Raw genomic sequence first — 27,793 nt, 5'->3', positions numbered from 1 at the left:
CTGTGATGCCCTAACCACCAAATTCCACAGTGGGAGGGACAGGGAAACCTGAGGGCAAGCTGCAGTGCTTTCAGCCTGGCCACCCCCAGCTGCAGGCAGTGGGAGGTTTCTCTCAAAAATAAGGTTTATGGCATGACTACTTGTGGGGCAGGACTTTTAATTAAGGGGGCAGGGCCCCAAAATCCCCCACTATAGCTACAGGCCTAACTGCAATACAGCTATAAAGTCTTGGAAAGGAGTGTAGTTAAACATATTTCTGGTTAGGATTTTACTTTCATTATTCAGTTGAGTTCTGTACAGGACATTGTTGCCAAACAAGGCCTGGAGCAGATCACAAATCTCCTTGAAACTACCAAGATGTAGTTAACATATAAATGAAACTCAAATGATTTGCCAATAGAAACTTCAAATAGGAAATATAGAATACATTGTTAATAGGACTAACATCTAAAAATAGTTACATGGAAAAGGGAAGGGAGGGAGGGAAGGGAGCTGACAGGAAAAATGGACTTTTTAAAAAAGGAATTCAGATATGGACAGACTCTGGAATCAAACTACTGTTGCTCCAGTATTAGCTGCATGTAAAATGTAGAACTACAACAGAAAATCCATGTATTTGGTGGATATCATGCTTGTGGGTTTTCCCATCCATACAGGGATCTGTTTCATTTTGATCATGAATCTGCTTCCTACAGGGGTTGGATGGGTGATTGCGTTGACATCAGCAGAAGTATACTTCCATTTTTTTTTTAGTTTGAGCTTGTTCGTGTTATTAGATCACAACACCGGGAATAATGCCTAATGGTAGAAATAGGAACGGAACCAATTCACAATGGAGTAACATCACCAATTGCAAAAACTAAAAACAGTGCCCGTAGAAAAACCAGTTAAGAAGTTCTTTCCAATGCACACCAAAATACACATCATCCTGAGAACATGGTGAAATAGTTATCCAAAGACCATCAACACAGAGAATCCTAAACCCAACAAACACTCAAAACAAAGCAGCATCAGTGGAAAAAAACACACCACAGGATTATAATATGTATAGACTGGGAGAATAGTGGATTGATGATTACATCATCTGGAATAATTTCACTACACCTCTGCAATGTGGAGCCACCTTCAGGCTTTGGCATTATTGCCTGATGAAAATGTAAGGGAAGTTAAAATTGCATTCTGCAATGTTTTGCTTTATTAAATTCCTTTCATTGTTTTGTTTTTAAGGAACAAATAAAATAAAATGTAAAGAAAAAACCCACAGCTTCTTGTTTCTGTTAAATATGTCCCATCAGACACTACCTTTTATTGCCATATATGGAAAAGGCAATATAAAGCTCTTTGTACTTGAAGGTTTCCAGATGCAAGGGTTTTATATTTATTATCCTTCCTCCCACATGCCTGGAACCATTTTTGGGTAAATTCTTCTGTATCCATTTTCATTTCCTCAGCAACTTCACAATAATGCACATGTAGACAGTTTTGCACGCTCCAATTCAGTAACTGCCCATTTTATTTTAAGGTAACAGCATTAGAGGTAGGGAGAGGCCATGGCTCAGTGGTAGACCATCTGTTTGGCATGCTGAAGGTCCCAGGTTCTATCCCTAGTACTTCCAGTTAAAGGGACTGAGAGGTAGATTTTGTGAAAGACCTCAGTCTGAGACTCCATGCAAGGCAGTCTCTCCTGTGTGCGTTCAGAACAACATTCTTCCAGTAGTGTGAAAAATCCATACATTACATTGAGCTAGCTGGAATTACTGCCTAATGTTTTATAGTGGAATAGTGTAAACTTTTTTTTAAAAAAGAACTGTGGCAAATACTGGATGCTTTAGTGTCACGGAGAAAGGAATAGGTTAAATAAATTCTTCAAAAAGGTAGCTGCTCCTATTAAAATTTTAACATGATAGAAAAGGAGTTGGACAGGATGATGATCAGAACTCTTTACCAGACCACAGATAAGCACAGGATCCTGGACCAGTTAGGGATTGCAGGAAGAAAATGCACAGGAGCAAAGTAATGGTGAAGCAAGAATCAAATCTGTGAAACTACAAAGTGATTTGGTGTATGGAAACAGCCATGATTAAGAAGGGAGGCCAATCAGTGAACTGCGATTTGAGAGGATTTATGAGCTCTTGAAATACATGGTCATTGCTACTTGAGAAACCCTACATTATAAGTTGGCCTGAAGGCTGCTCCGTACATCTGGCACCACCTGAGGAAGGTGTCCATAGCCCTAAAGGCTCAAAAGCCAAAAGACAAATTAAAAGACACGTGAAAATGCCAACACAGGAAATTTTCATTCATCTCTGTGGATTTGTCCAATGTGGCTAAGACTTACATCCAAGCACTTTAGGCAAAGAGCTGATAGTGTAAAGGTAATTCAGCTAATGCTGAAGTAGGCTTCCTTCTTTTGTGGTTCGGCAGAAAGTTTGCAGTACAGTAGAAATTTTGAGACCAAAAGAGCACAAATCTAAAAACTTCCATGTAAACTTTCAATGTAACTGCTGGAAGAGAAAAATAAAAATTCTTTTTTTTCTCCCTGTCCCTATCCAATCTAACCCCAGGGAGGATGACTTCCTGCCTCCTATAACACAGCAATCCACTGAGCTCTGAGTAAAAATGGAAAATACAAATCAACACCACCTCACAACATATTAGCAACAAGTGGCTCTGGCACTTCAGGAGAAATGGAAACAGTTGAAGAATATCAAGAAGGTGGTAAAATCTACAATGGGAAAACCCTTAAAAATTAAGAATGAAGAGATAAAAATACTAAAAGACATTCCCTTTGAAGTCAGAAAACGGAGGAAACTATACAGGATGCTTACTCTCACTCTGCAAAAAAAGGGAGTACCATATAGATGGTTATTCCCGGAAGGACTGAGCTTCAATTATCTGGATAAAAAATACAAAATTGACTCTGTTCCAAAAGCCAAAAAATTTATGGATCAAATGTTTAACTCAAAATATAAGAAGAAAGAAAAGAACTCAAAACCAGATCAGGAGGAAGAAGAAGAATCCTACTCACAGGATTCAAAAAGCACTACTTCCACATCACCATAAACATTGGAATCGGAGAAAGGAGAAGCCGCCCCCAAACTCAAGAAAATGAAGAAACGCAGGAAGAAAAGACTCTAGAACAAGAACAACAGTTCTTAAAGGCAGAATTTTTGTTAAGCTATTAAATGCATATTCTTAAAGTAATACTGTAATGAACCAACCTGTATACCAAACTTGTAACATTAGGTTAATAAGTCTTACTTTTAGCTAATTAGATCATGACATGTATTAGCTTTCCTTTCCCCAAATCCAATAGATGAAATAGTTTAGAATAGTAGCTTCCTTTCCCCATCAAGTAGTTTTTTATGTATTAGTTTGCCCTCTTTCCATTTCCCATAGCTAAAGTGATAGGGTTTTAGTTTCCCTCCCCCTTCCAACTTTTAGTTATAGTTTTTGTAGTTTATAGAAAATGCAAATAAAAAATCCCCTTTGGGGGGCATAAAAAAAAAAGAATATCAAGAAGGGAAAATTAACAACAGCAGCATCAGTTTCGAAGTCAGCATAACACGAATATTCATCGATTCTCTTAATTCTACCCTTTTACATTTTAATTTAAACAGCTTCATTCCCTAACTGGAAGCCCATTCAAGATTTTCTTCTTCTTCAGTGGTTAATAAAAAACTTCTTCCAGTCAAGTCTGTGGAGGTTATAGTTCTACAAAACTGAAAGGGATCCCATTCTGAATAAGTAGGGCAGAAATAACAACCAGGCAAGGTAAAACAGACACAGAGATAAAGGCAGAAGACCCTTTTATTTCGCATAGACAAAATGCAAAGAGTGTCTCATTAAATTAAGATTAAAAAAAGAAAAGAAATGCCAAAACCAAACTGAATCCCCTTCCCTTCCCCACTTCACTGACTGACATCACTCATCCTAATTAACGATAAAAGGGAAAAAAATTATCAAGGACCCATTTTCTAGTTTAAAAAAAATGTGCAAAACATGACAAAAGACTTTTTGCCTTCTCGAATAAATATCCCTGTTAAATTCACAGAGGGTGATTTGTTTTTATTATTTTCCTCCTTCCTTGTGTGTAATGGAATCCCCAGTTTAAAATATTTTATTTAGTTCCCATGCACTTTGTAGAAAACCAGTAAAAACACAAAAGCTTTGTGAATATCAGAAAAACTGGACTTCCTTTTCTCAAAAAATTCAGAGGTCCAGTCAGATGAAGCTCACACTCAGACAGAAAAAAAGCAGGAGAGTCTTTGCACTGTCTGTAGGTTGCATTTTTCATCCCAAATATTTTGGCAATCTTCTTCTTTAATTATAAATATTGGAATTCAATAAAAAAGGTAGTTTTGATTGATTTTTTAAATAATTGTTAAGTATTTACAGCCATTGTCCAGTCATGCTCTTTTCGTTATACCAGGGTATAAGATTTTGCGTATGGATTGTTTCCTTTCAAGTGGCCCCGGGAGTCCAGCAGGGATTCTTGGGAGCTGCTCATTTTAGCTGCCTGTCCTAGCTCAGCTCCTTCTCGCTGAGGTAAAGTTGCTACGGCACCAGGTTGCCATGACTGTACTTCTCTCGTTGATGATGTTTCCATAGGTATTGGCTCCAAAACTGTTGGGCGCTTCAAGGTTCGACTTTTCTGAGGTTCCAGACAGGCTTGTCCTAAACCCAGGTCTCTGCTAGTGCCTGGAACTCCTCGGTTTAACAAAAAGTCCATTCTAAGATACGGTGGCAAATGCATGACGTCACCTGTTATGGGAAGGGAGAAAAAAGAAAAGGTATACTCTTAGTTAACACAATACAAAACCCTAAACCTCTTTGTGATTGGAAAGAGATTGTATTCAGTGTTGAAACTGATCTTTCCCTCACCTAGTCATAGGCTATATATGAAAATAAATCCTGCCAGGTTCACAACATTTATTTGAAGAAATATTGCCCCATGAAATCTAACGATGTCCTGAATTTGTTATCCTACTGAGTTGATATGTCTTGGGTGAAAAAAGTAATCTAATAAAATAATTACTTTTAATGAGAGGAAAGTCCAGCTAGCATGATACTGCATCCACAGAAAGAGACTGAACTTCTATTCTAAATCCATTATGTGGAAATGCATCACAGCAGTTTCAGTGTATCTTAACTTCCAAGTAGTAATTACACTTCTTGGCTAGGTGCAAAACTGGAGGAATGTTATGTGGAGAGCAACAAAAATATATCAGAATGAAAAATTCCCACATGGTTAAATGTACATATATTTAAATATGTTAATATTGTTATGTCAATGATAAAAATTACAAGATGATTGCTAAATATAGTTGAATTAACCTTTACAGAAATCAATTTTTAACACAATAGAAATCACTAGTTTATACTTTTTTACCTTCAAGGTTGTTGTTTTGCTGAAGGCATACAATATTTTCCCAGCTCTAAAAATACTGTACTTTGCATACAGAAGGTGATATGTTTCCTCTGGACAGCACATTAATTGCATTTGATGTATGGAATAAGCGTCAATTAATTAATTAATTAATTAATTTCTGTGTACTCTTTTAGCACAAATAGGGCCACTAAATGACTACCAATTAAAAACAGTATATTATAAAACCCATCATAAAATCAGTTAAAACCACAAATAAAACCTGTATAAAACCAGCAATTAAAACGTAGTCAAGGAAGGAGAGGTCACTAAGGGAACTCCAAATGAGACAAAAGAAGTCTTCACCTGCTGGCAGAGGACAGTGATAGAAGGGGACAGATATCCCAGGGGAGGGAGTTCCACAACTTTGGTGCCATGACCGAGAAGGCCTTATGTTGGGCTGTCACCTGCCTAAACTCAGAAGGTAGGGGCACCCAGGTTGACCCTGGTTAGTATTTGGATGGGAGACCACCAAGGAAATCCAAAGTCACTACACAGAGGTAGGCAATGGCAAACCACCTCTGAATGTCTCTTGCCTTGAAACCCTAATACGGTCACCATAAGTTGGCTGTGACTTGACGGCACTTTCTACCACCATCACATTCATATGTTACCTGGAAAAAGGTTTAAGAAGGTTTAAGAACTGTTCTTTCGAATGATACACAGGATGATACAGAATGGCCGAATTCAGACTGGCAGTTCGCCCCGATACAGGCGCATGTGAGGAATGTTTCACAAGCGGATTAAAGGGGCCGTTCACACAGGCACATCTGTCCGCCATTCCCCACCCGTACTCAACCCGTCTTGTGATGCTTTGCTCCCGAGTTTAAAAGATACCTGGTGAAAGTGGTAGCAAACCCTGGAGAGCCCGTTTCCTGCTACATTCTGCTTCCCGGAAGTGTGAACGCTAACCGAGAAAAGCTGGGAACAACCCACGTTAATAATGTGAACCGGCTGTTCCCGCAGGGATGTGCATAAGGTGCAGTTGATTGCCCTGGAGAGGCAGCAATGATGTGACTGGATGTACACTGCTCTACCGCCCAATGCGGGGTGGGCACAATGGGATCCTGCCCCAATTACTGATGCGCCCATATGCCCATGCACCCATGTGGCATGTCGCCGGAGTGAAAAACAGCTGCGCCTCCACCAGGGGCGGCCCAACAGTGTGAACGCTCCCTTGTGCCTCCTCCCGGTAAGCTCCCGCATCAGTCGGCGTAGTGTGACCAGGAAAACCCGGAACAGTTTGTTCTGGCTCTTTTTTTGCCATGACTCCCTCCTGCTTCAAACTGCCAGTCTGAACTCGGCCAATGAAAATTCAAAGTAACCCAGCTAGACGTTTTGTGAGCCAGTATGGTGTAGTGGTTAAGTGTGCAGACTCTAATCTGGGAGACCCGGGTTTGATTCCCCACTCCTCCACTTGCCCCTGGCTGGATGGCCTCGGGCAAGCCGTAGCTCTGATAAGAGCTGTTCTTGAAAAAGAGCAGTTTCTGTCAAGAGCTCTCTCAGCCCCACCTACCTCACAGGGTGTCTGTTGTGGGAAAAGGAAGGTAAAGGAGTTTGTAAGCCAATCTGAGACACCTTTGGGTAGTGAAGGGTGGGGTATAAATCCAATCTCTTCATCTAGAAAGCTGCCTAACACAAACTTTCATAAATAGAAGTAGGTATGGGCTTATCTTTTTATAATGGAAGTGCTCTTTATAATATTTATTATTTTATAGATACAGATGCAGGATATCATTAAAAGGTTTCCTACATGAAAAGGCACAAGAAGACAGCGGAATAGCCATAACTTCTTCCTCTCAGACAGCCTGTTCTGAACAACATACCATGACTACACTGTCCTGCTCCAATCATAAACACATCTACTTGAATTTGGAGGGGGGGGGGTCAAGGCAGTCTTTTATATTCTGGATAAAGCTGTTAAAACTAATTAACGGCATCCAGCAATAATCCAGTAACACCCTCGTTCAGTTCCAGGACAAGATAACGGGACTAAATGAATAACCTGATCCCTATGCTGTCCTTAACTCACTCTCATGTTAAGCTATCCATACAACTCGTTCTCCTCGCTCCTAGGGTTGCCAGGTCCCCCCTGGCCACCAGCGGGGGATGGGGGGATAGGGTTACAAGATCCAGATTGGGAAACTGCTGGAGATCTGGAGCTCGAGCCTGGGGAGGTCAGGGACTTCAGTGGGATACAATGCCACTGAGTTCACTCTCCAAAGCATCCATGTTCTCCAGGAGAACTGATCTCTGTAGTGTGGAGATGAGCTGTAATTCCAGGGGATCCCCAGGCCCCACCTGGAGGCTGGCACCCCATCTCTCACCTTCCCACTGCCCAAAACCCAGCAGTCGAAACTTGACACTCTGTTTCCCATCCTACAACTTCTGTTGGTTGCTGTAGCCCCAGTCTCAATGCCTGCTCTGTTGCAGGCTCCTCTCTCTGTCTCACTGATCTTGTATTTTTCTACAAGCATTTTACTTGCCAACTATACAAGTTTTCACCCAACTGTAAAAGAACAGGTGGACATGAAATAAAAGGTTACAAGCTTGGGATCCATAAAACTCACAAGAGAGGAAATTCTTCTCTGATCACATTGTCCCCAGCTTCAATCTCTTCCCAGTATCCTCCCCACGCCCTCTAATTTTCTTCACTCAGCTTCCTCCTTGATTCCCCTCTCTCATTTTTTGGCTTTTATTCCCCTCCCCCATTTGCAGGCTTTTCTTCACCCACTACATCCCCCCCCCTCTTCACTATGTCAGTGGAGGCACTCTCCACTTTTTTCCCAGGCCTCCCTCCCCATTTTCCTCACTCTGTGTCTGTCTTCCTAACCTTTTCTCTACATTGCCCCATTCACCACTTTCTGTTCCTTTCCCAACTGCTGCTGCTGCTGCAGCCCTTCTGCTGGGATTTTATAGGTGGAGGACCTAATGCCTTGGTTAATAGGCAACCCCTTAGTGATGACTGTGATCTTGAGAAATTTCTTGAGATGTCAGTTGGCATTCTCTGTTTTGAGAAAATGTCACTCCCTCATCTCTTCCCCCCCCTCCCGCAAACCTGGGGATCCCTCTGGGTCTGTAGAAGAATCCTTCATATTGACTTGATTATGAGGATTTCTTGATCTCCATTTCAGCAGTATTCAGAATTAGAAGTATTGATGACTAGAGCACCAAGTTATAACAATCTCTCCCATCTGGGGTTTTCTATAGAGATAATATCATCTGACACACTGCACACTTCTAAAATAATTATGGTACAACTAAATCATGCCTTCTTAATGTATGTGACCCACCAATCAAAAAACCATAATCAAATGAATGAATGAATGAATGAATGAATGAATGAATATAAACAGCTCTGGACGGCTAGTTTTGGTGCATATCTGGTGTGAGGTGGGGAGGTTAAACAGCAAAATATGGCTTATTAGCTTACTCAGTTTAGTGGATCATAAGTTGTGCAGGCTTGACTCAGTACTGGTGATATCTGGCTATTTCACAAATGTAACAGTTTCTTACAACTTGGTGTAGTGGATAAACACATGGTGTAGTGGTGTAGTGGTTAATTGTGAAGACTCTAATCTGGGAGAACTGGGTTTGATTCCCCACTCCTTCAGTTGCAGCTGCTGGATGACATTGGGCAAGCCATAGTTCTCTCAGATCTGTTCTCTCAAGAGCAGTTTTTGAAAGAGCTCTCACAGCCCCACCTACCTCACAGGGTGTCTGTTGTGGAGAGAGGAAGGGAAAGGAGTTTGTAAGCCACTGTGAGACTCCAAGTGAAGGGTGGGGTATAAATCCAATCTCTTCTTCTTGTTCTTACAACTCAGAGAAAAAAGATGTCTGAAGGCTGTTTAAAATGGATTAGTAATTAATTCATTAAAGCTTTAGAATTTATTAAATATCGTTTCTCTTGAGTGATAGCTGTCAAAACTGTACTACTGTGTTATAAAAACTTGCCAATTTTTTTTAAGCACAAGACCTTCCTGGTAACAGTTTAGGTCCATTAGCCAATTGAAAAAAAAAGATGTATATGCTGACAGGAGCCATAAACAGACTGACTCCATGTTGAGCTTCAACCATTACAGAACATTTCCCCATAGTTCTTAAACTAACAAAACTGAAAGTTGGCCTGTACTTTAAGATAAAGCAGATTCCTTAGTTAGCTTCATAAGTAACAGCCATGCTATTGTTACCTCCAAGTTAAACAGTTTCTAATCTGTTCCTGATTTGCAGTCATAGAGAACATCCCTCAACGGTTTGGATGGAATCTCTGTTTATTCCTGCAGGCTTTGTTTGGCTGGCACCATATGCTTTATTGGTGTTGAGTTTCCAACACAGATGTATGGTGCCCTATTTTTAGCATGTTGTGCTTCTTATCTTGGGAACAGACTAACATACTGTAGTGTTTACATAAGGCTACTGACTGGAAATAGAATGGTAAGTGCCTCAGAGACCTAAAATTTCCAGTTTATATGTTTTTATTCTTTTAACCTTAAAACACTTTTCAGTGCAGTTTGGGGGGGGGGGGGTTTCAGGATGCTGAGTAGCTGCTACATCAGCATAACTTGGAGATACACCAGTGTAGCCTGGAGATACACAGGCATAGCACTCCATTGCTGCTAAACAGTGGCAGGGCACCAGCACAGCATGCCACAGCCCCCCCCCCCCAGTAGAACTGGTGAAAATCTCTGCACCGACAAGTGGAAGGGAGACCCAAGGGCATGGCAGGTGTCAAGACAGCTCTCTAAGGTGCCCTATCCTGGGAATGCACCTCAGAGCTGGCATAAAGTTATGCCATCATAAACCACAGTGTAGCCCCCATAGGCACCCATGCAATGGAAAACACGACAGAGGGGACACTTACACCCAAAGGGGAGGGCAAATCTTGCTGTTTGACTAACATGTCTCATTTCAAAACCTGTACAGGTACCTCATCTCTGGATAGGCACACCAAAGGAGCAATCGTGCCCTGACAGGTGAGCAGGGGCAGGAATCTAGCAGGTTCAGCCCAGGAGTCTGCACCCAACTCCCCCTTCCCCCATGCATGCACCCTGGGCGCCACCTCAAAAATGCAGGCTCCCACAGTCGGGGTAGTGGTGCATGTGTATGGGGCACAGTGGGAGTTTTTTTGGGGGGGTGACTGGCAGAAGCCCCACTGTGGTGAACTTTGGATCTGCTGGCCAAGCAATCATGGCATGTACTGCCCTTTTAGGACTGGAGCCCTATTCAGCAGCAAACATAGATGGAATAGTTGAAGTATAACCCACACAGCAGATGGGTGTGTCACTTGGATGGCCATGGTACACATCTCGGGAGTGGGCAGCATCCCAACAATTAAAGCTCTCCTTCCATGAGACGGGAATCACACACCTTATTGGCATCCATTGGCATGGCTGCAGCAGCAAGGACCATTGTGTCATTCATCACCATTATGTATGTCTCTGTTTGGCGTCTGCGCTACTGAACCTCTGTTTTGTTTAGCTGCAAAATACAATACAGGTCCAGAGACACCTAAAGAACATGTAGGTCATTATACACTTTCATGCAGTGCAGCTCATCCCTTCAGATATTTGCAGGCAACAGACTGACACAACCACCCCTCTGCTGTCCTCATCCCCTTCCCAGTCATGCACCCAGCGGGCTGGTGTGTGCAGCTTGCACAGGGAGCTGGGGGGGGGTTTCCTCTGTTGGGGGATATGTCTGCTCCAGCAAGGGAGTGGAGGTCTCTGGGTCTCACGCTCCTCCACAGCGTGGGCCAGCATAATATTTGTATAATGTATTTTATATATATGGCTGTGAGCTGCCCTGAGCCTGCCTTTGCAGGGAGGGTGGGATACAAATCAAATGAAAAGAATAAAAAAAGAAAAAAATCTGATAAACCATGCAGACCGGAGGTGCAGGCAGACGGTGAGATACTGGTTGGTGTAAGGCCTCTTTGCATCTACCTTCTTGGCCCAGTGGTTATTTATTTATTTAACAAAATCTATACTGTGCCTTCTGCCCTCGTAAGGGCCACATTGGAGGCTAACAAATTAAAACATACATAATTAAAATACATATTAAAGTGAAATTACATCTTGCTGGTGATCCCCGGCCCTTGGAATGTCTGGCTGACTTCAACTAGGGCCAGGGCCTTTTTGGTCCTGGCCCCAGCCTGGTCGAACTCTCTGCCAAACAACATCAGGGCCCTGCAGGATCTGATGCAATCCCACAGAGCCTGCAAAGCAGAGATGTTTCATGAGGCTTTTAGTTGAGGGCAGCAACGGTTAAGACTGGCACCTTCTTTCTGTTTTTTTCCCCCTATGATCCCCACCTGCCCTTCCCTGCCTTGCTGCATAGACAGCACTGTAGCTGGTAAAAGGGGTCTATATCACCATTTGGACTGTTAATTTATTGAATTATTATGATCATTTTATGCTGATTGTATTTTAACTGGTTTAAGATTGTAAATTGCCCAGAGCCTGCTTGCAGGGTGGGTGATTCATAAATGGAATAAATAAATAAATAAATACCACAAACCCCAACAAAAACACACCATTAAAATTATTAAAACCAGAGCGAAGATTTTATGCTGATTGCATTTTAATTGGTTTAAGATTGTAAATCGCCCAGAGCCTGCTTGCAGGGTGGGTGATTCATAAATGGAATAAATAAATAAATAAATACCACAAACCCCAACAAAAACACACCATTAAAATTATTAAAACCAGAGCGAAGATTTTATGCTGATTGCATTTTAATTGGTTTAAGATTGTAAATCGCCCAGAGCCTGCTTGCAGGGTGGGGAGTCAGTTTGGTGTGGTGGTTAAGTGCGTTGACTCTAATCTGGGAGAACTGGGTTTGATTCCCAACTCCTCCACTTGCACCTGCTGATGTGACCTTGGGCAAGCCATAGTTCTGTCAGAGGTGTTCTTGAAAAGAGCAGTTTCTGTCAGAGCTCTCAGCCCCACCTACCTCAAAGGATGTCTGCTGTGGGGAGGGGAAGCCGCTTTGTAAGTCGCTGTGAGACTCCAAGTGAAGGGCGGGGGTATAAATCCAATCATCATCATCATCATCTTCTTCTTCTTCTTTAAAAACATTTTTTAAAAACCCAGCAATTAAAATACTGGGCAGAACGGAATGATCCCGGTTAGGGTAGTGGGGGCTGTGGGTTTCAGCCTGACCTCTATCCTTTAAAAAAAAAAATTCCAAGGGAAGGTTCTTTGTAGCTTGGAGCAGGTCTGGTTGTTGGTTGGCAACACTTTTGCTGCCAGTCAGATCTTTGCCAGCGGGACAGATGGGCATTTTGTCTGCTGTGTGGGCATCCTTACCCTGTGGAAGGGTTCATATTGTCCCCCCACACACACACACAGAATGTGCACAGGGATCCAACCAGCAATGCCACTATTACACTGGCAGCTGGCCACTGCCACTGCAGCAGCACCCAGAATTGAGCTGTCTGGTATGTTTAATGTCATTTGAAATTGTTTTTTAAAAAGTGGGAGTCTGGAATTACAACACACCAGAAAATGGGTTAGAGGTGAAATGGAAAAACCTTGAAAGGTAGCATGTGATCATTGTAAAGCTCTTATCCTTTCTTTAAGAAAGCCAGTAAGGGGAAGATGAAGGCTTACCTACCGCACAGACTTAAGTAGTTTAATGATCATATGATTTCTCCAAGGAATCTTAGGAGCTGCTGATCTGTGAGGTGAACAAAGGATCTTTAACAGATATGCCCAGATTCTCCCTTGGGAGATTTACAGTGCCATCCTAAGCAGAGTTACACCCTTATAAGCACATTGCCTTCTTTAGGATCACACCGTAACTGCTGTGGCAGCTACCTCAAGGAAGAGATCCCATCTACTGTGGAGTTTTGCTTTGCAATTGCTGCTGTTTTGGACAGATGCACTAACACTGCTACACCTCAGTTTTCAAGCAATAAATTACTTCTAGATTCAAAATTGCACTGAAAAGACAAATATTTGCTTTTCAGACTGCTTGAAAAAGAGATTTCACAGCTACATGGGTTTCATTATAAACTCAGTACTATTTATTACAAGATACAGTGTACTTTTGTTTCAGCCTCATGAGTGTGAATGGTGAATGACACTGCAGTAATAGTTTATCAGTTATGAGTCGACTAACACTATTCATATGCTTTTCCCCATTTAGCAGTTTAGATTATAATTATTTCATACAGAGTAAACTCTTTCAAGCAAAACACAAGATTTGTTCTGAAGTGAAATAAACACACTCCCCACTAACTGTATGTAAGCCACATGGCCTCTCCATATCAAATATTTTAACTAATGAATCAATCCAATTCTATTCATGTCTCTGCCAGAAAATATGCAGACTGGTTTGGGCAGAAGATATGAGACTGTCCTGGCAAGCCCTCTTGCCAGCCAGACCACCCGACCTGCTCCTCAGGGCTACAACCCCAAGCTAGTCAGCCAAGTCCCCAGCTCACCCACCTCAAAAAGGGAAAGGTTGTCAGTTAGGGATGTGCATTCGGTTCGTCTGAACCGAATGCACCCTCGAAAATGGCCCATTCAGACGCCTTTTGGGCTGCTGCAGGCCGATTCAGATTCTCTGATCTGAATCGGCTTGCCGCCGAATTGCCGCCGAATTTCGGCGGCACTTCGGCCCCATTATATCCTATGGGCCATTGAAGTCAATGGCGAAAACATAGGGTATATTCTGGGGGCTGGAGGGGAGGGGGTTTAAGGGAGAGGCTCCAAACTCTCTGGGTAGCTGCTGGAGCCTCTCCCCAAGATACCAACCAAGTGTGAAGAACATTGAATCAGGGGGTCTCAAGCTATATGGTTCATGTCTTTTAAAAAAAATAACAAGGAATTAATTCAACAAGTGTGCCCCAATACAGCTTTGCATTATTCACTCATATAATCCATAATTTCTCATATAATTGGGGTGCCATTACAAGAGGTAAAACCATGCAAAGGTAGAAGGATTAGCACCCCTTTCTTGCATGGTCCTGATTAGAACTGGGGCCCTGAATAAGCTTTAAAAGAGACTGCGAAGATCGATCATAGAATTTGCAGCAACTCAACTGTTTTGATTCTTCAGCACAATTTGATTGAGAGCATGTATAATCACATCGACAGATCATTCTTTAGAGATAATGCTCCAAATTATTTAGAACTGACCTATACATTACCTTGACAAATGATTGTTCTTAAATCTGGGTTTTCTTTCATACGTGATTGTGGGGCAATGAGAATTTGTAGAGGATTACTGGTAGTTGGGAGGCTGATTGACTTTGGGGCATTTTTGTTAAAATGCAAACAGGGGGTAAGGAAACTTGAGTCTGTTTTTGAGCTTGTAGTACTTTTCTTGGACAACATTATAACTGCACCATGAAGATAAAACAAACAGCATAGTGTTGATATACCACAGTACACTGTAGTTATGGGACTAAGATGTGATAAATATGCGACGCTTCAAATAATCACCTGCTAGGATCAGCCAATCCCTCACATGGAACTTCCCTGACATGACCACCAGTGTCTACTACAGAAAGACATTGGTGAAGGAATTAGGATGAACCTACATTCTAGTCCTACAGGGTTGCCATAAATCAGCTGCAACTTGCTGGCACTTTCCACCACCATACTCTCTTGCTTCAGAACCTTCAATGGATTATGCTTTTCCATCAATAAGAAGTATCAGTTTATTTAAAAATAGCTTAAAGAAAATTTTGCTGCATTATCTCAGGGAACACTTTGAATGGTCAGCAAAAGATTGGCTGTTGTAGGAACAACAAGAACAAGAACTACAAGAACAGTTTACAACAGGATTGCAGACTGATGGGAAGTGCTGTCAAGACACAGCCAACTTGTGGCAATGTCATAGGGTTTTCAAGGCAAGAGACATTCAGAGGTGGTTTTCCATTGCCTGCCTCCACATCATGACCCTGATATTCCTTGGTGGTCTCCCATCCAAGTGTGAGCTTCTGAGATCTGTCAAGATCAGGCTAGCCTGGGCTATCCAGGTCAGGGCAGGATTAAGGAACTTCACTGGGAGTCGAACAGTGCAGCCCTAAGCAGAGTAAAACCTTTCTAAGCTCATGGACTTCCATGGACTTAGAAAGGGTTCACTCTGCTTAGGATGGCACTGCAAGTCTGTCAGTTCCACCACTGCTACAGATCAAATGGGAATTTTCAAACCAAACACTTACGCAGCAGCAAAGTTGCAGAAACTTTGAAATGAACCTTGCTGTGTAAAATCAATATGAACTCCAAAACTGAATCTTGGAAAAATTCTAAATAAATCATGAAGGAATGTTAGAAGAGGCAGAGTATACGACAAGCTCTGTGCCCATTCTTGGCTCATCACGCAAGCTGGTTCATTTATTTTTTAGAGGACACGCTGAAACTGATCTTCTAGTCATTTGATAAAGGAGAGAAAACATATTAAACTTATCACTCAGGTACCTTACATTTTACTAGTTTGCTGATCACTGCATGTACTGAATGGAAATTCATTAATAATGCAAAATGTCAAAGGAAGCTTATTTACCAGTAGAGTTAATTTGAAAACAGAGGAAACTCCGTAGTATATTTTCCTGGGGCAAGTTTGCGCTAAAGCTTCAATACAGTAACTACACCAGACTGACACATATATTCTGCTCTGGAATTTAGCCCCAATCTTTCCTCCTAATCCTAACAATCAGCACTGAAACAATCATTGTTGCTCTTGCCACATCACAGCCAAGTTGCAAAACGACAATGATACTGTTCCAGTATGGTCAGAGTCCCTTCTGGATAAAATGGGTAACGTTTTATAACCCTTTTTGAGCTGTTAGAGCCAAGAAGACTGATGAATTCTGGGTCAGCTCCACTAAGGGCCCATGCAAACACACTCACCAGTTGGACTTACCCCTTCTCCCATCTGAATGCTGCAAGCTATACTAAGGCTGAGCTTTGTCTTTACATCAGTGATTGCTGCCCGAGCTGAGCCGCTTTAGAGCCATGCAGTAACCTTTGTAGATGGATTTCCTTTCTCACACGTCAGTGATTGTGGGAAGATTTATCTCTAATGTTATTTATTTAAAATATCGTGGCACCTTTCAACCCAACTCAGGGTTCCCAAAGCATCGAACATTTGAAAAATTAAAACAGCAATTTAAATACAAATATAAACATGTAGGCACACAAATAGGGAGTGAGGCTAATAAGAGTTAATGAGGGAATGCCAAACAAAATGCTAAAGTCTTCACCCACTGGCAGAAGACAACAATGAGAGTGGAAAGTGCAGTCAAGTCCAGGCTGACTTACGTCGACCCTGTGGGGTTTTCAAGGCAGGAGCTGTTCAGAGGTGGTCTAGCCATTGCCCTGCCTCCACGCCATGACCCTGGTGTTCCTTGGGGGTCTCCCATCCAAATACTAGCCAGGGCTGACCCTGCTTCACTTCTGCGATCTGATGAGATCAGGCTATCCAGGTCAGGATGAAGACAACAACACCACAACTGAGACAGCTGGCCTCAGACAGCAGGGGCACCTGAAGCAGTACCTTTGAAGATAACAGGAGTGGTTGGGTAGGTTTATATGGAAGTCTGTAGCTCCCAAAGTATGTTTGGCCCAAGCCATATAGTGCTTTAAAGATCAATACCAGAAGCAAATTGGGAACCAGTGCAGATGGATAAGACTGGAGTTATATGTATTTAGATGGGAGACCTCCGAGGAATACCAGGGTCATGACATGGAGGCAGGTAATGGCAAACCACCTCTGAACACCTCTTGTCTTGAAAACCCTACAAGGTCACCATAAGTCAGTTGTGACTCGATGGCAACAACAGCAACAACACTTTGCAGGGTGTTCACTTAACTCTTGCTGTACTACTCTGAACCACACTGCAGAGTGGTAAGGAAAATTTTACAACACCTCACACATACTTGCATCATGCAACAGCAGTCTGTATCTAAGTGTGGTTCATGCAAATTTCATGGACTCCTAGCACTCTAGCTATACCCTTTGCTGTGTTGGGCATTTCTAGGCAAGCACACAATCTTACAGTCTGCATTTAATACAGTGGCACCCAACCATGTAATCTGCAGATAGCATCTAGATCCAGATGCCAGCTGTAGTGGCATGGCAGCAAATAACGCTGTGGTAACTGACATTTAAGTGGAGCCAAAGTAGGCAACCACTTTCAGAATGATCTGAACTAGCAAACATTCAGAATAAAAGTCCATACATGGCTTGGGATGACTTTTCTGCCACAGTGTGCACATAACGGAGCCTTCTTAAATCTAACAGTGAACACATTTGACTGGTGTTGACAGGGTGTGTTGCCTTAACCTTGCTAATTAATCAATTGGGACAGACTCCCCTCCCCCAGTTCAGTATGTTTTAACTGCTTGGCTTTAGGACATGAAAGAGAAAATTTATGATAAGGATAGGCAGGGCCCCAAAGCTTTCAGACACCCAAGTGGTCTTCTGGGTTCATGCATCCCATCTGCTTTACAATTGTGTCATCACTCTAATCTCACCTTCACCTCCAGCTCCACCCACAGTGGTCTCTAACAAACCCTGTGATGCTCACCCTGAGTCTTGCAGTGTGGGAGGAAATACAGTTTCAGGCCAGAAGCAGCTATCCAAAAATTGTGAGAAAGCCATTCTTGGCTTTCCAAGTACATCGGCAGAATGCAAGACAACAGTCCTATTTGGCCTATCAGTGGGTTAACTCTGAGCAAATCTGGGTTACATTTGTTTAAGGTTTCACATTATTATTCAGAATCATCATGCTCGGATTCCTGCAAGCTGGTATTTACCCATAGTTAGTTAAGGAGTGTTATGTTGCTCTACAGCAAAACAATTAATGAAGGTGCAGGGCATAATAAAACATAGCTGAAACTGGAGTGGAAGACTAGTTATTACAGCACGAAGACCTGTAACTGACCCTTCAATCTTATAAAGGGAGTGTGAATGTCTGTGCATCAGTTGCTGTTGCCACAGCAACAACAGTTTCCAGTTACATATCCAATAACAACTTTCTAAAGTCCATCACAAACTATATCTCATTAAAGCATGATCACAGGCTTCGTTCAGTACAACAGCTTAACAAAAGAACTTGTCAGGTCAGTTTGAGCTCTAAATTAAGGCTTCTGTAGACCTTTAAAAGAAACAGTATACTTAAAATATATTCAGATTTGTATTTCAACTGAAATTGACCGTGCTAGTCAAACTACTTCTTGGTTGTGTCTTTGTCTTTTGTAAGAATACTATGGAGTAGAATGGCTTAAGACTGTAAGAATGGAACAATATTTTGACTTAAACTGGTTTAGTATAAATTTAGAACAGAAATTGTTTTGGAAGTGATACGCAGCATGCTACTAGTGCTCAAGAACCAGAAGACAGAAGGAAAAAGATGGAATATAAACTGATTCCTTCCATCAATTATTTTAATGATGGATCTGTTAATGGTACAATAAAAGAAGATGATCACATTTAATTCCACTGAAGTCTGAAAGATAATAAGTGTTCTAAATCATATTTAATAATGTACTCATGTTCCATTATTTCCTATAGAGAAAAAAGAAAATTGCATATCTACATATTGCAATTCATTTGAATGTATGTATACTTTATGTGTAGGGTTGCCAACCTACAGTTGGGGGCTGGAAGTCTCCTGGAATTACAACTGCTCTCCAGACTACAGAGATCAGTTTCCCTGGAGAAAATGGCTGCTTTGAAGAGTGGACTCTACAGCATTATACCCCAAAGCAATCCTTCCACTTCCCAAACCCCTCCCTCCCAGGCTCCACTCCCAAATCTCCAGGAATTTCCCAACCCAAAGTTGGCAACCCTTTCTATATTAACTACTGGCTCTAGTGAAGCCTGAACTCCAAATAAAGCAGGAGAACATAAAACAAACCTAGAAAACCACAAGATAAAAACCCAGTGTAACATGATAATGAATACTAGGAAGGTCAGATCCCAGTGGCTGGCAAAGGTGCAGAGGACCAAAAATAGCGGAAATATAGAAGCCGCAGCCTGAGCACTAAGCCAAAGTTATGGCCACAGTTCCTGTGGTTGTATACAGGTCTGGCTGACCCTACAACTGCCCTAGACACCCCGTGAGCCAATTAGGAGAACAGTTGCAGAAGGAAAGAAGACCCGCTTTATGACTCCTCCCAGAGATGCGGCAGGCCTTGGACTGAAATAGCAGGAAGCAACTTGGGACTGTGCATCATCTGTGTAGTGAACTGTTAGGAAAGCTTTAACTAACTGGACAATTATGGGATGCACATTCTAATATCCACAGTTCGTTTATTTATCTTCCTTTTCCCAGGTCATGGGGACATGGTTCTAACAGAGTACAGGCACAGACAGTTAAAGGATCATTCTGGAATGATGTTAGGAAATAGGTCATAGACAAAGCCTACAGGGTTTTTTAGTGGTGACAGCTTGTTGCCTAAATAAACAGAATTCTAGTTACTATAACAAGAACAGAATTCTTCTTACCACTCTGATTACATTTTTTTGAGATAGAATACTTACAGTGCAATCTGGGGGTGAGGGAAGCTCTCTGGGATTCAAGTGGTTGCTACTCCAGTGTATCTCAGAGAGATGCTGGCACAGCACCTCCCACGCAGCATCCCCCCCAGCCACTACACCCCTGGTGTCCCTGGAACCACAGGTTGATGACCAGCTCAATGCCCAGCACCCATTGTCCTCAAATAGCAGTACACAGCATGTAATATAAATCCTGGTCCATGGCAGGCAGGGCAGATGCCAAGTTGTGTGGCATGGGCTACATTGGTTGCCCTGCAATTCTGGGACTTAACATCTTGCACCATGGTGGCAGCTAACACATGCTTGGGCAATGGGAGCACCATACAGGAAGACAGGTCAAATAGGTGGGGAGGCAGCCACAGAGAACCAGCAGACCATTGTGGGCCTGTTTCTCCCTGTGAAGGGTGCCCATTTCCCCCTGTAAACAGACACCCTGGTTCTCTCCTGCAGGCATGCTGACCTGGAGCAGCCAAAGCAGCAGGACGCTGCCTGACCACATATCCCCAGCCCAGAGATCATGGTACAGATATCCCTGCACAGAGCAAAGTAAATTCAGTGCCCCACCTCTTTTATGAAAAGTTCCCTCTCCCAGCCAGGGTCCATGGCCACACATGAGTAGCTGTGGCAGATAGCCGTGGGACAGGCAGTAGTACAATGCTTGGCCAGCAATGGGCTGCTGCCAGCCACAGCTCCCTGGAGGTGCTACCCTAAGATCTACCCACCACTGAGGCTGAACCAAACAAAACCTGAGGGTGGCCCACCTAGTGACCATTGACATCTACACCCACATGATGGCTCAGAGGTCAAGACGCTGAGCTGCAGACTGGAAGGTCTGTAGTTCGGCAGTTCGAGACCCTAGCGCCGCGTGACGGAGTGAGCTCCCATTTCTGGCCCCAGTTTCTGCCAACCTAGTAGTTCGAAAGCAAGAAATTGCAAGGAGATAAATAGGTACCATTTCGGTGGGAAGGTAACAGTGTTCCGTGTGCCTTGGTATTTAGTCATGCCAGCCACATGACCATGGAAAAGTCTTCAGACAGCGCTGGCTCTTCGGCTTGGAAATGAAGATGAGCACTGCCTCCTAGAGTCAGATTTGACTAGCTTTTGAGCAAGGGAAACATTTACCTTTACCTTTACCCACTCAGGAAATTACTGTGCCTTCCCCACAGGGAACTCACCTGCCTCACAGGCAGCCAACCTCCAAGAGGGGCAGGCAGCTGCTCACAGAAGGACAACCACTCCCCAGATGGGATAGAATAACTGATGCTTGAAAGAAATCTGGTCTGGCAGATGGGATAGAATAACTGATGCTTGAAAGAAATCTGGTCTGGCAGGTGACCTCCACATCCCTCCCTGCCTGAATCCCATCCCCAGCCATAAAGGAAGAGCCCACATGGCACAAGACCCTGTGGGTAGATAGTTTCATGGCCACACTACTGTTGTTCTTCCTTTTGCATGTGGCACCCTCCCAGAGCTTTGTCCACTCACCAACCACCAGCTGGTGTCCAGAACCATCCATGGCAGTGGATAGACCAGCACAGGCCTCCTCAGGCCTTGCCACATGAAGCCTGCCCCTCCCAGGACCACTGAGCCCTGGAAGCAGACAAGGCCCATGACTGAGGCAGGTGTGGACCATGCCATCACAAAGCTGAAACAATGCATAAATATGTGGCAACAATAAACCTTAATATGAACACGTAATACTGAAACCAGCAACAATAAACTTCATACAGCCACAAAGCCACATGGGGAGGGGGTGTCCAAGGGGGAATGGGCCAGGCCACCCAGGTGCCCCCCATTACAGCATGTGCACCACCCACACTACCCCACACAGCATCCTTTGCCTGGCAGCAGCCTTCACCTAGAGGTGCGCCCAGGAGGCCTGACAGCTGTCTATGACCCCAGAAAGCTCTTACAAGTGCCTCTGGATATGCTCCAAACCCATGGGCCAGCTGCCACACAGAAGGCCTGAAGCAGCTACCAGTAAGCTGCAAAGGTGGTGCTCCATGTCCTACAGTTGTCATATTCTGTACCCATCTCACTCTTCAGTCACTATAAAGTGCTGAACTGCCAGAATAGCCATGAGCAACATCCCTGTGGAAAGGAATGAGGGCATAGTTGGTGAGTGGGACCAGGCACCCATTCCACTGCACTCCAGCTGGCCCACAGGATGTGGCTATCTGGCTGATATCTGTGGATCAGAGCCAGGAGCTAGCCTATATGTGGAACACAGAGTGCCCCAAAGCTGCTCCCCCAATCCACTTTGCATGAGGGAGACTCACCCTCTATGGGGCAGACATGGCTGGGCCAGATGACGTGTCATAAAATAATACAGTTGGAAGGTATCTCCAGGGTCATACAGAGGGAGAGCAAAAGGCCCTCTCTGCACCCATATTTTGCCTCAGTTTCTGAGTGCATCCTATTCTTCCACTCTGCATTCCCTCCCACTGTCACTTTCACTTTGTCTTGAACAGGGGTCATTTCCTGCAGGAGTGTACAGGAGCGGAGCAACAAGCCCCACCCCTGCTCCCAGCAGCCCTCAATCAGAGCAAAAAGCAGCCAGGTAAGCTGCACAGCCTCCCCCTGGTCCCCCAATCCAAAACACTCCAGTGGCACCTTTAAGACCAAGTTTTATTCAAGTACAAGCTCTCCCTCCTCTGTGAGGACAGATCTACACGTCCCCCCAACAATAGCTAGCCATCCAAAACAGTCCAGTGGAGCCTGAGCGGTGGGTGTTGCCTTCTGACACACTTCCGGTGACATCAGGGTGTGTGGCATATGCAAATAAGTTATGCTAATGAGTTATGCTAATGAGCTCCTGGGCCTCTTTTTCTATGAAATGACCCTTGGGCGTGATATAAATCCAATCTCCTCCTCCCCCTCCTCTCCAGGCTAAACATACCCAGCTCCTTCAATCTTTCCTCATAGGACGGCCTCCAGACCCCTCACCATCTTCGTTGCCCTCCTCTGGACACCTTCTAGCTTGTCTATACCCTTCTTAAACTGTGGTAACCAAAGCTGAACACAATACTCTAGGTGAAATCTAACCAGATCAAAGCGATACCATCCCTTCACGCAATTTGGACACGATATTTCTGTTGATACAGCCCAAAATCACATTTGCCTTTTTAGCTACCGCATCACACTGCTGACTCATGTTCAGGGTATGGTCTACTAAGACCCCTAGATCCTTTTTGCACATACTACTGCCAAGACAAGTCTCCCCATCCTATAATTATGCATTTGATTTTTCCTACTTAAATGCAGAACTTTACATTTATCCCCACTGAAATTCATTTTATTTGTTTTAGCACAGTTTTCCAGCCTGTCAAGATCATCCTGTATTCTGTATCCACCAGCTCTGTCCCAGGACTACAATGTCCTTCACTGATGGCTCAGAACTGCTGGCAGTTCTGGCTGAAAGTGAGCGTATGAGGATGATGGAACCCACTCCTGGCACAAGTTCACCAGTCTCCACTGACTCTGGAAATCCATTTCCCCTCATGAACCCTTCATAGTCTGGACCAGCCTTGGCCCACTCCTTGTTGTCTCTTTCCTGGGGGGAGCTGGGCTGTGTTCCAGCTGAGGGCGATGCTTTGTCTGCCCAATTAATTGCTGCTGTGAAGTGTAGGGGCCTCTGTGGGAGGGCTTGTGTGGGGAAAGGATATAAGGGGGCTCAGGGGACCATGCAGGTGGGGCACCCTTCCCATTTTTTGTGCTGCTGCTTCTGGTCTGTTTGATGGGGACCTATGCCTTTAAGGTGGTAGGATGTGCCATGGGCATGGGCTGATAGCAATGACTCCTCCCCTCCCTTTTGCTCCTTGGGATGTGTCACTATGGCTGCTGCCCTGTGACTGGTTGGTTCCCCCACCCATCACAGCCATGCCATCACAACCTGTGATGCGGGCACAATGACAAGGTTCCTGGGGATGCTGGTACTGTTGCAGCTTGTGCAACTCCACTGCCAGCCCATTTGTCCACTCCCCGACCTGTGAAGATTCTGTTTAGGGAATGGATCAGCAGTTCCTCTGTTGCCATTGCAGCTGGCTGCTGCCACCTCAAGATTGTGCTGCCTGTGTTCCTAGAATCTGACATTCAGGTCCAGGAGGATTATTTTGTGTCTTTCTTTAGACAATCCAATCCTGGATTGAAATCCATGCAGTCCTTCCCAAAACCAGCAGGCCCTTGTGACACAAGCCATTGGGAATGGACCCCTGCCTTGGACAACTTCCTTTAAGAGCTTTGTGATGCTTGACTGAACCCTAAATCCTTCCTTCCTTCCTTCCTTCCTTCCTTCCTTCCTTCCTTCCTTCCTTCCTTCCTTCCTTCCTACCTACCTACCTACCTACCTACCTACACCCTACAAGTGTAACCTGAAAAAATGCTGATGCAATGCACTCAAAATGCTTTATAATCCTTATTCAAAATTGGGAAAAGTTGGAAATAATGTATTATAAGAAAATAAATTGAAATTATTTCTGTAATTTCAGAAGCTTCTTTTAATGCAATGGGGGAAAGTCGACAGGAGATGAAAAGTCTCTGGTTCAGGAAGGCTCATCCCGGAGAGATGACGGGGTAGCTGTTGCTTTTCTACAGGAAGGTGGATTGGAATTGTCCACTGAGACTATTGCTAGTGATATGGACTGCCAGACAAGGTCTCGAGAGAGCAAGAGGAAGGTTGCAGGCTTAACATGTATGGGAAATTATAGGTGTTTCTATACAAATGCTAGAAGTGTCCAAGGTAAAATCGGGGAGTTGGAGTGCTTGGTGTTGGGGGGAAAAATAGACGTGGGTATTTCAGAAACTTGGTGGGATGAGGAAAATCAGTGGGATATGGTGATTCCCGGTTATATATTATATCGGAAGGATAGGGGGTGAAGGGTTGGAGGTGGGCTGGCTCTGTATGTCAGAGAGGGTATACAGTCCAGTAAGATTGAGAGGCTAAGAGAATTGGATTTGTTTCTGGAAATGCTGTGGGCTGAAACAGTGGGCCCAAAAAAACATTTAACACTGGGAGTTTGTTATCGCCCACCAGATCAAAAGATAGAGGAGGATTATAAAATGATGAATGAATTCAAGATAGTGGCTAGACAAAAAACTGTGTTTTAATAGGTGATTTTAACTACTCACACATTGATTGGGTCAATATGTGTTCTAGTTGGGGAAAAGGGATTGAGTTTCTAGACACTCTAAACGACTGTGCTATGGAGCAGATGGTTACGGAACCTACCAGGGGAGAGGCCATCCTGGGGTTAACATGGAAGCTGTAAAAGGTAAAAAAGATTCCTTTAAGTGGTGGAAAGCTAGTCTCAGTGAGGCTGATAAAAGGGAACACAGGCTGTGAAAAATAAAATGCAATTTTGTGATCAGGCAGGCAAAAAAAGGAATATGAGGCGCATATAGCAAAAAACGTAAAGACCAACAATAAAACTTTCTTCAAATACATTAGAAGCAGGAAACCAGCCAGGGAGGCAGTGGGGTCCTTGGATGAGTAGTGAAGGATGATAGGGAAATGGCTGAGAAGCTGAATACATTTTTTGCCTCTGTCTTCACTGTGGAAGATGAGAAGTGCTTGCCCACTCCAGAACCACTGATTTCAGGAGTGGTGTTGAGAGACCTGAGTCAGATTGAGGTGATGAGAGAGGAGGTCCTACGACTGATAGACAACTTAAAAACTGATAAATCACCAGGCCCGGATGGCATACATCCGAGAGTTCTGAAAGAACTCAAATGTGAACTTGTGGATCTCCTGTCAAAAGTATGTGATCTTTCATTAAAATCTGCCTCCATTCCTGAGGACTTGAAGGTAGCTAATGTCACTCCCATCTTTAAAAAGGGTTCCAGAGGAGATCTGGGAAATTACAGGCCAGTCAGTCTGATGTTGATGCCGGGTAAATTAGTGGAAACTGTTATTAAGGAATGAATTAGTAAGCACACTGATGAACAAAAACTATTGAGGCAGACTCAACATGGGTTCCATAAGGGAAGATCTTGTCTCACTAACCTGTTAGTGTTCTTTGAGGGGGTGAACAAAAATGTGGACAAGGGGGACCCAATAGATATTGTTTACCTTGACTTTCAGAAAACTTTTGATAGTTCCTAAGTAAGGCTCCTAAGTAAGCTAAAAAATCATGGGATAAAAGGGCAAGTCCTTTTGTGGATCAAAAACTGGCTAATTAATAGGAAACAGAGTGAGTATAAATGGGAAATGTTTTCAGTGGAGGGTGGTAAGCAGTGGGGTACCACAGGGATTAGTACTCGGTCCGATGCCTTTTAACTTGTTTATTAATGATTTGGAGTTGGGAGTAAGTAGTGAAGTGGCTAAATTTGCAGATGATACGAAGTTGTTCAGGGTGGTGAAAACCAGGGAGGATTGTGAGGCACTCCAAAAGGATCTATCGAGGATGGGAGAGTGGGCATCAATGTGGCAAATGGGGTTCAATGTGGCCAAGTGCAAAGTGATGCATATTGGGACAAAAAATCCTAACTATAAATACATGTTGATGGGTTCCGAATTGGCAGAGAGTGACAAGAGAGAGATCTTGGAATTGTATTACATAACTCACTGAAAATGTCGAGACAGTGTGCAACTGCAATAAAAAAGGCCAATGCTATTATGCTGGGGATTATTAGGAAGGGTATTGAAAACAGATCAGTCAATATCATAATGCCCCTATATAAATCAATGGTGTGACCTCATTTGGAATACTGTGTACAGTTCTGGTCACCATACCTTAAAAAGGATATTATAACTTTGGGAAAAGTGCAGAAAAGGGCTATTAGAATGATAAAAGGGTTGGAAAACTTTCCCTATGAAGAAAGGTTAAAGCACTTGGGGCTCTTTAGCTTGGAGAAACGGCGGCTGAGGGGTGACATGATTGAGGTTTATATGATGGCACCTGGTATTTTTGGCCACTGTGTGACAGAGTGTTGGACTGGATGGGCTACTGGCCTGATCCAACATTGGCTTCTCTTACGTTCTTAATGACAATTTATTTTCTTCTGTCAAAATGATAAGTAAAACATATACTTTATTGCATTAAATTAACTCATTCACAAGTAACACCTGCAATTTTGTTTATATTCACTGAACTGTATTTTCAGATATCTGTGGCATAGATTTAATTAGGTGTTTACATTCAAGCTGCACTGAATATTAGATAATGTAGCCAAACAGCTGCACAGAAAAATTATCAAAACATATGAATACATTTTCTACATTGATACGTAGCAATAAAGTTTAGATTTGCCATCCAGTAGTATTCCGTTGGAAACCTAGGCAGAGTTGCACTCTTCCAAACTCATCTACTTCAGTGGGCATACAGTGGTGTAATTCTGCTTGGGATGGTGCTGTTGATGAAGCAACAATGTAAAAACATTTGTAAAATACCCTTTATATAACTCCATGTAAGAAATGATAGGTTAATATTTATATATGGAGCTGGAGGAGTCAAAAGGGTTACACATGTACAGGCTTTTTAACTGGCATGGGTCAGAGGTGGAAAGACTCAAGATTAGAGAACACAGTGAAGATATACAGAATTATTTTCTGTGGTACAAGAGGGAGATAAGATGTACAACCCAACTGATACATAGAGGAAGTCACCCACATGTTTGTGTATTGTTAGGTTTCTTATCATTAAAGCCTATTCCAGTAAAAAGACTACTTCTGCATACTAGGCAGATGGGTGATATTTTGACATTTTCATTGTGAATAAGAATATTACCACCTCTTCTGTCAGGAGGAAAATAAGGTTGCACTGGTAGGTGGGGGGAAAAAAGAACAAAGTGCAATGGAGAGCAGTTTATTTAACCTTTTAGATCCCAACACGTTTTGCAATAAGCTTCATTAGG

The 27,793-nt window shown here is 43.2% G+C and overlaps 1 protein-coding gene across 1 annotated transcript in view; it reads right to left on the bottom strand.

The window, feature by feature from the left end:
* Positions 1 to 4,423: 4,423 nt before the first annotated feature.
* The window catches only part of DSCAM (Down syndrome cell adhesion molecule), a 272,597-nt gene continuing 249,227 nt past the window's right edge, over positions 4,424 to 27,793 (bottom strand). The window contains exon 31 of the mRNA XM_015425577.1: positions 4,424 to 4,764. Within this exon, the coding sequence (XP_015281063.1) occupies positions 4,424 to 4,764 (341 nt within the window). The remainder of the gene's footprint in view (positions 4,765 to 27,793) is intronic.

Source organism: Gekko japonicus, unplaced genomic scaffold, assembly GCF_001447785.1.
Source record: "Gekko japonicus isolate JY-2015 unplaced genomic scaffold, Gekko_japonicus_V1.1 scaffold868, whole genome shotgun sequence".
NCBI lineage: Eukaryota > Metazoa > Chordata > Lepidosauria > Squamata > Gekkonidae > Gekko > Gekko japonicus.
The sequence above is the reverse complement of the archived record's forward strand: the minus strand, read 5'-3'. Positions and strand labels throughout refer to the sequence as shown.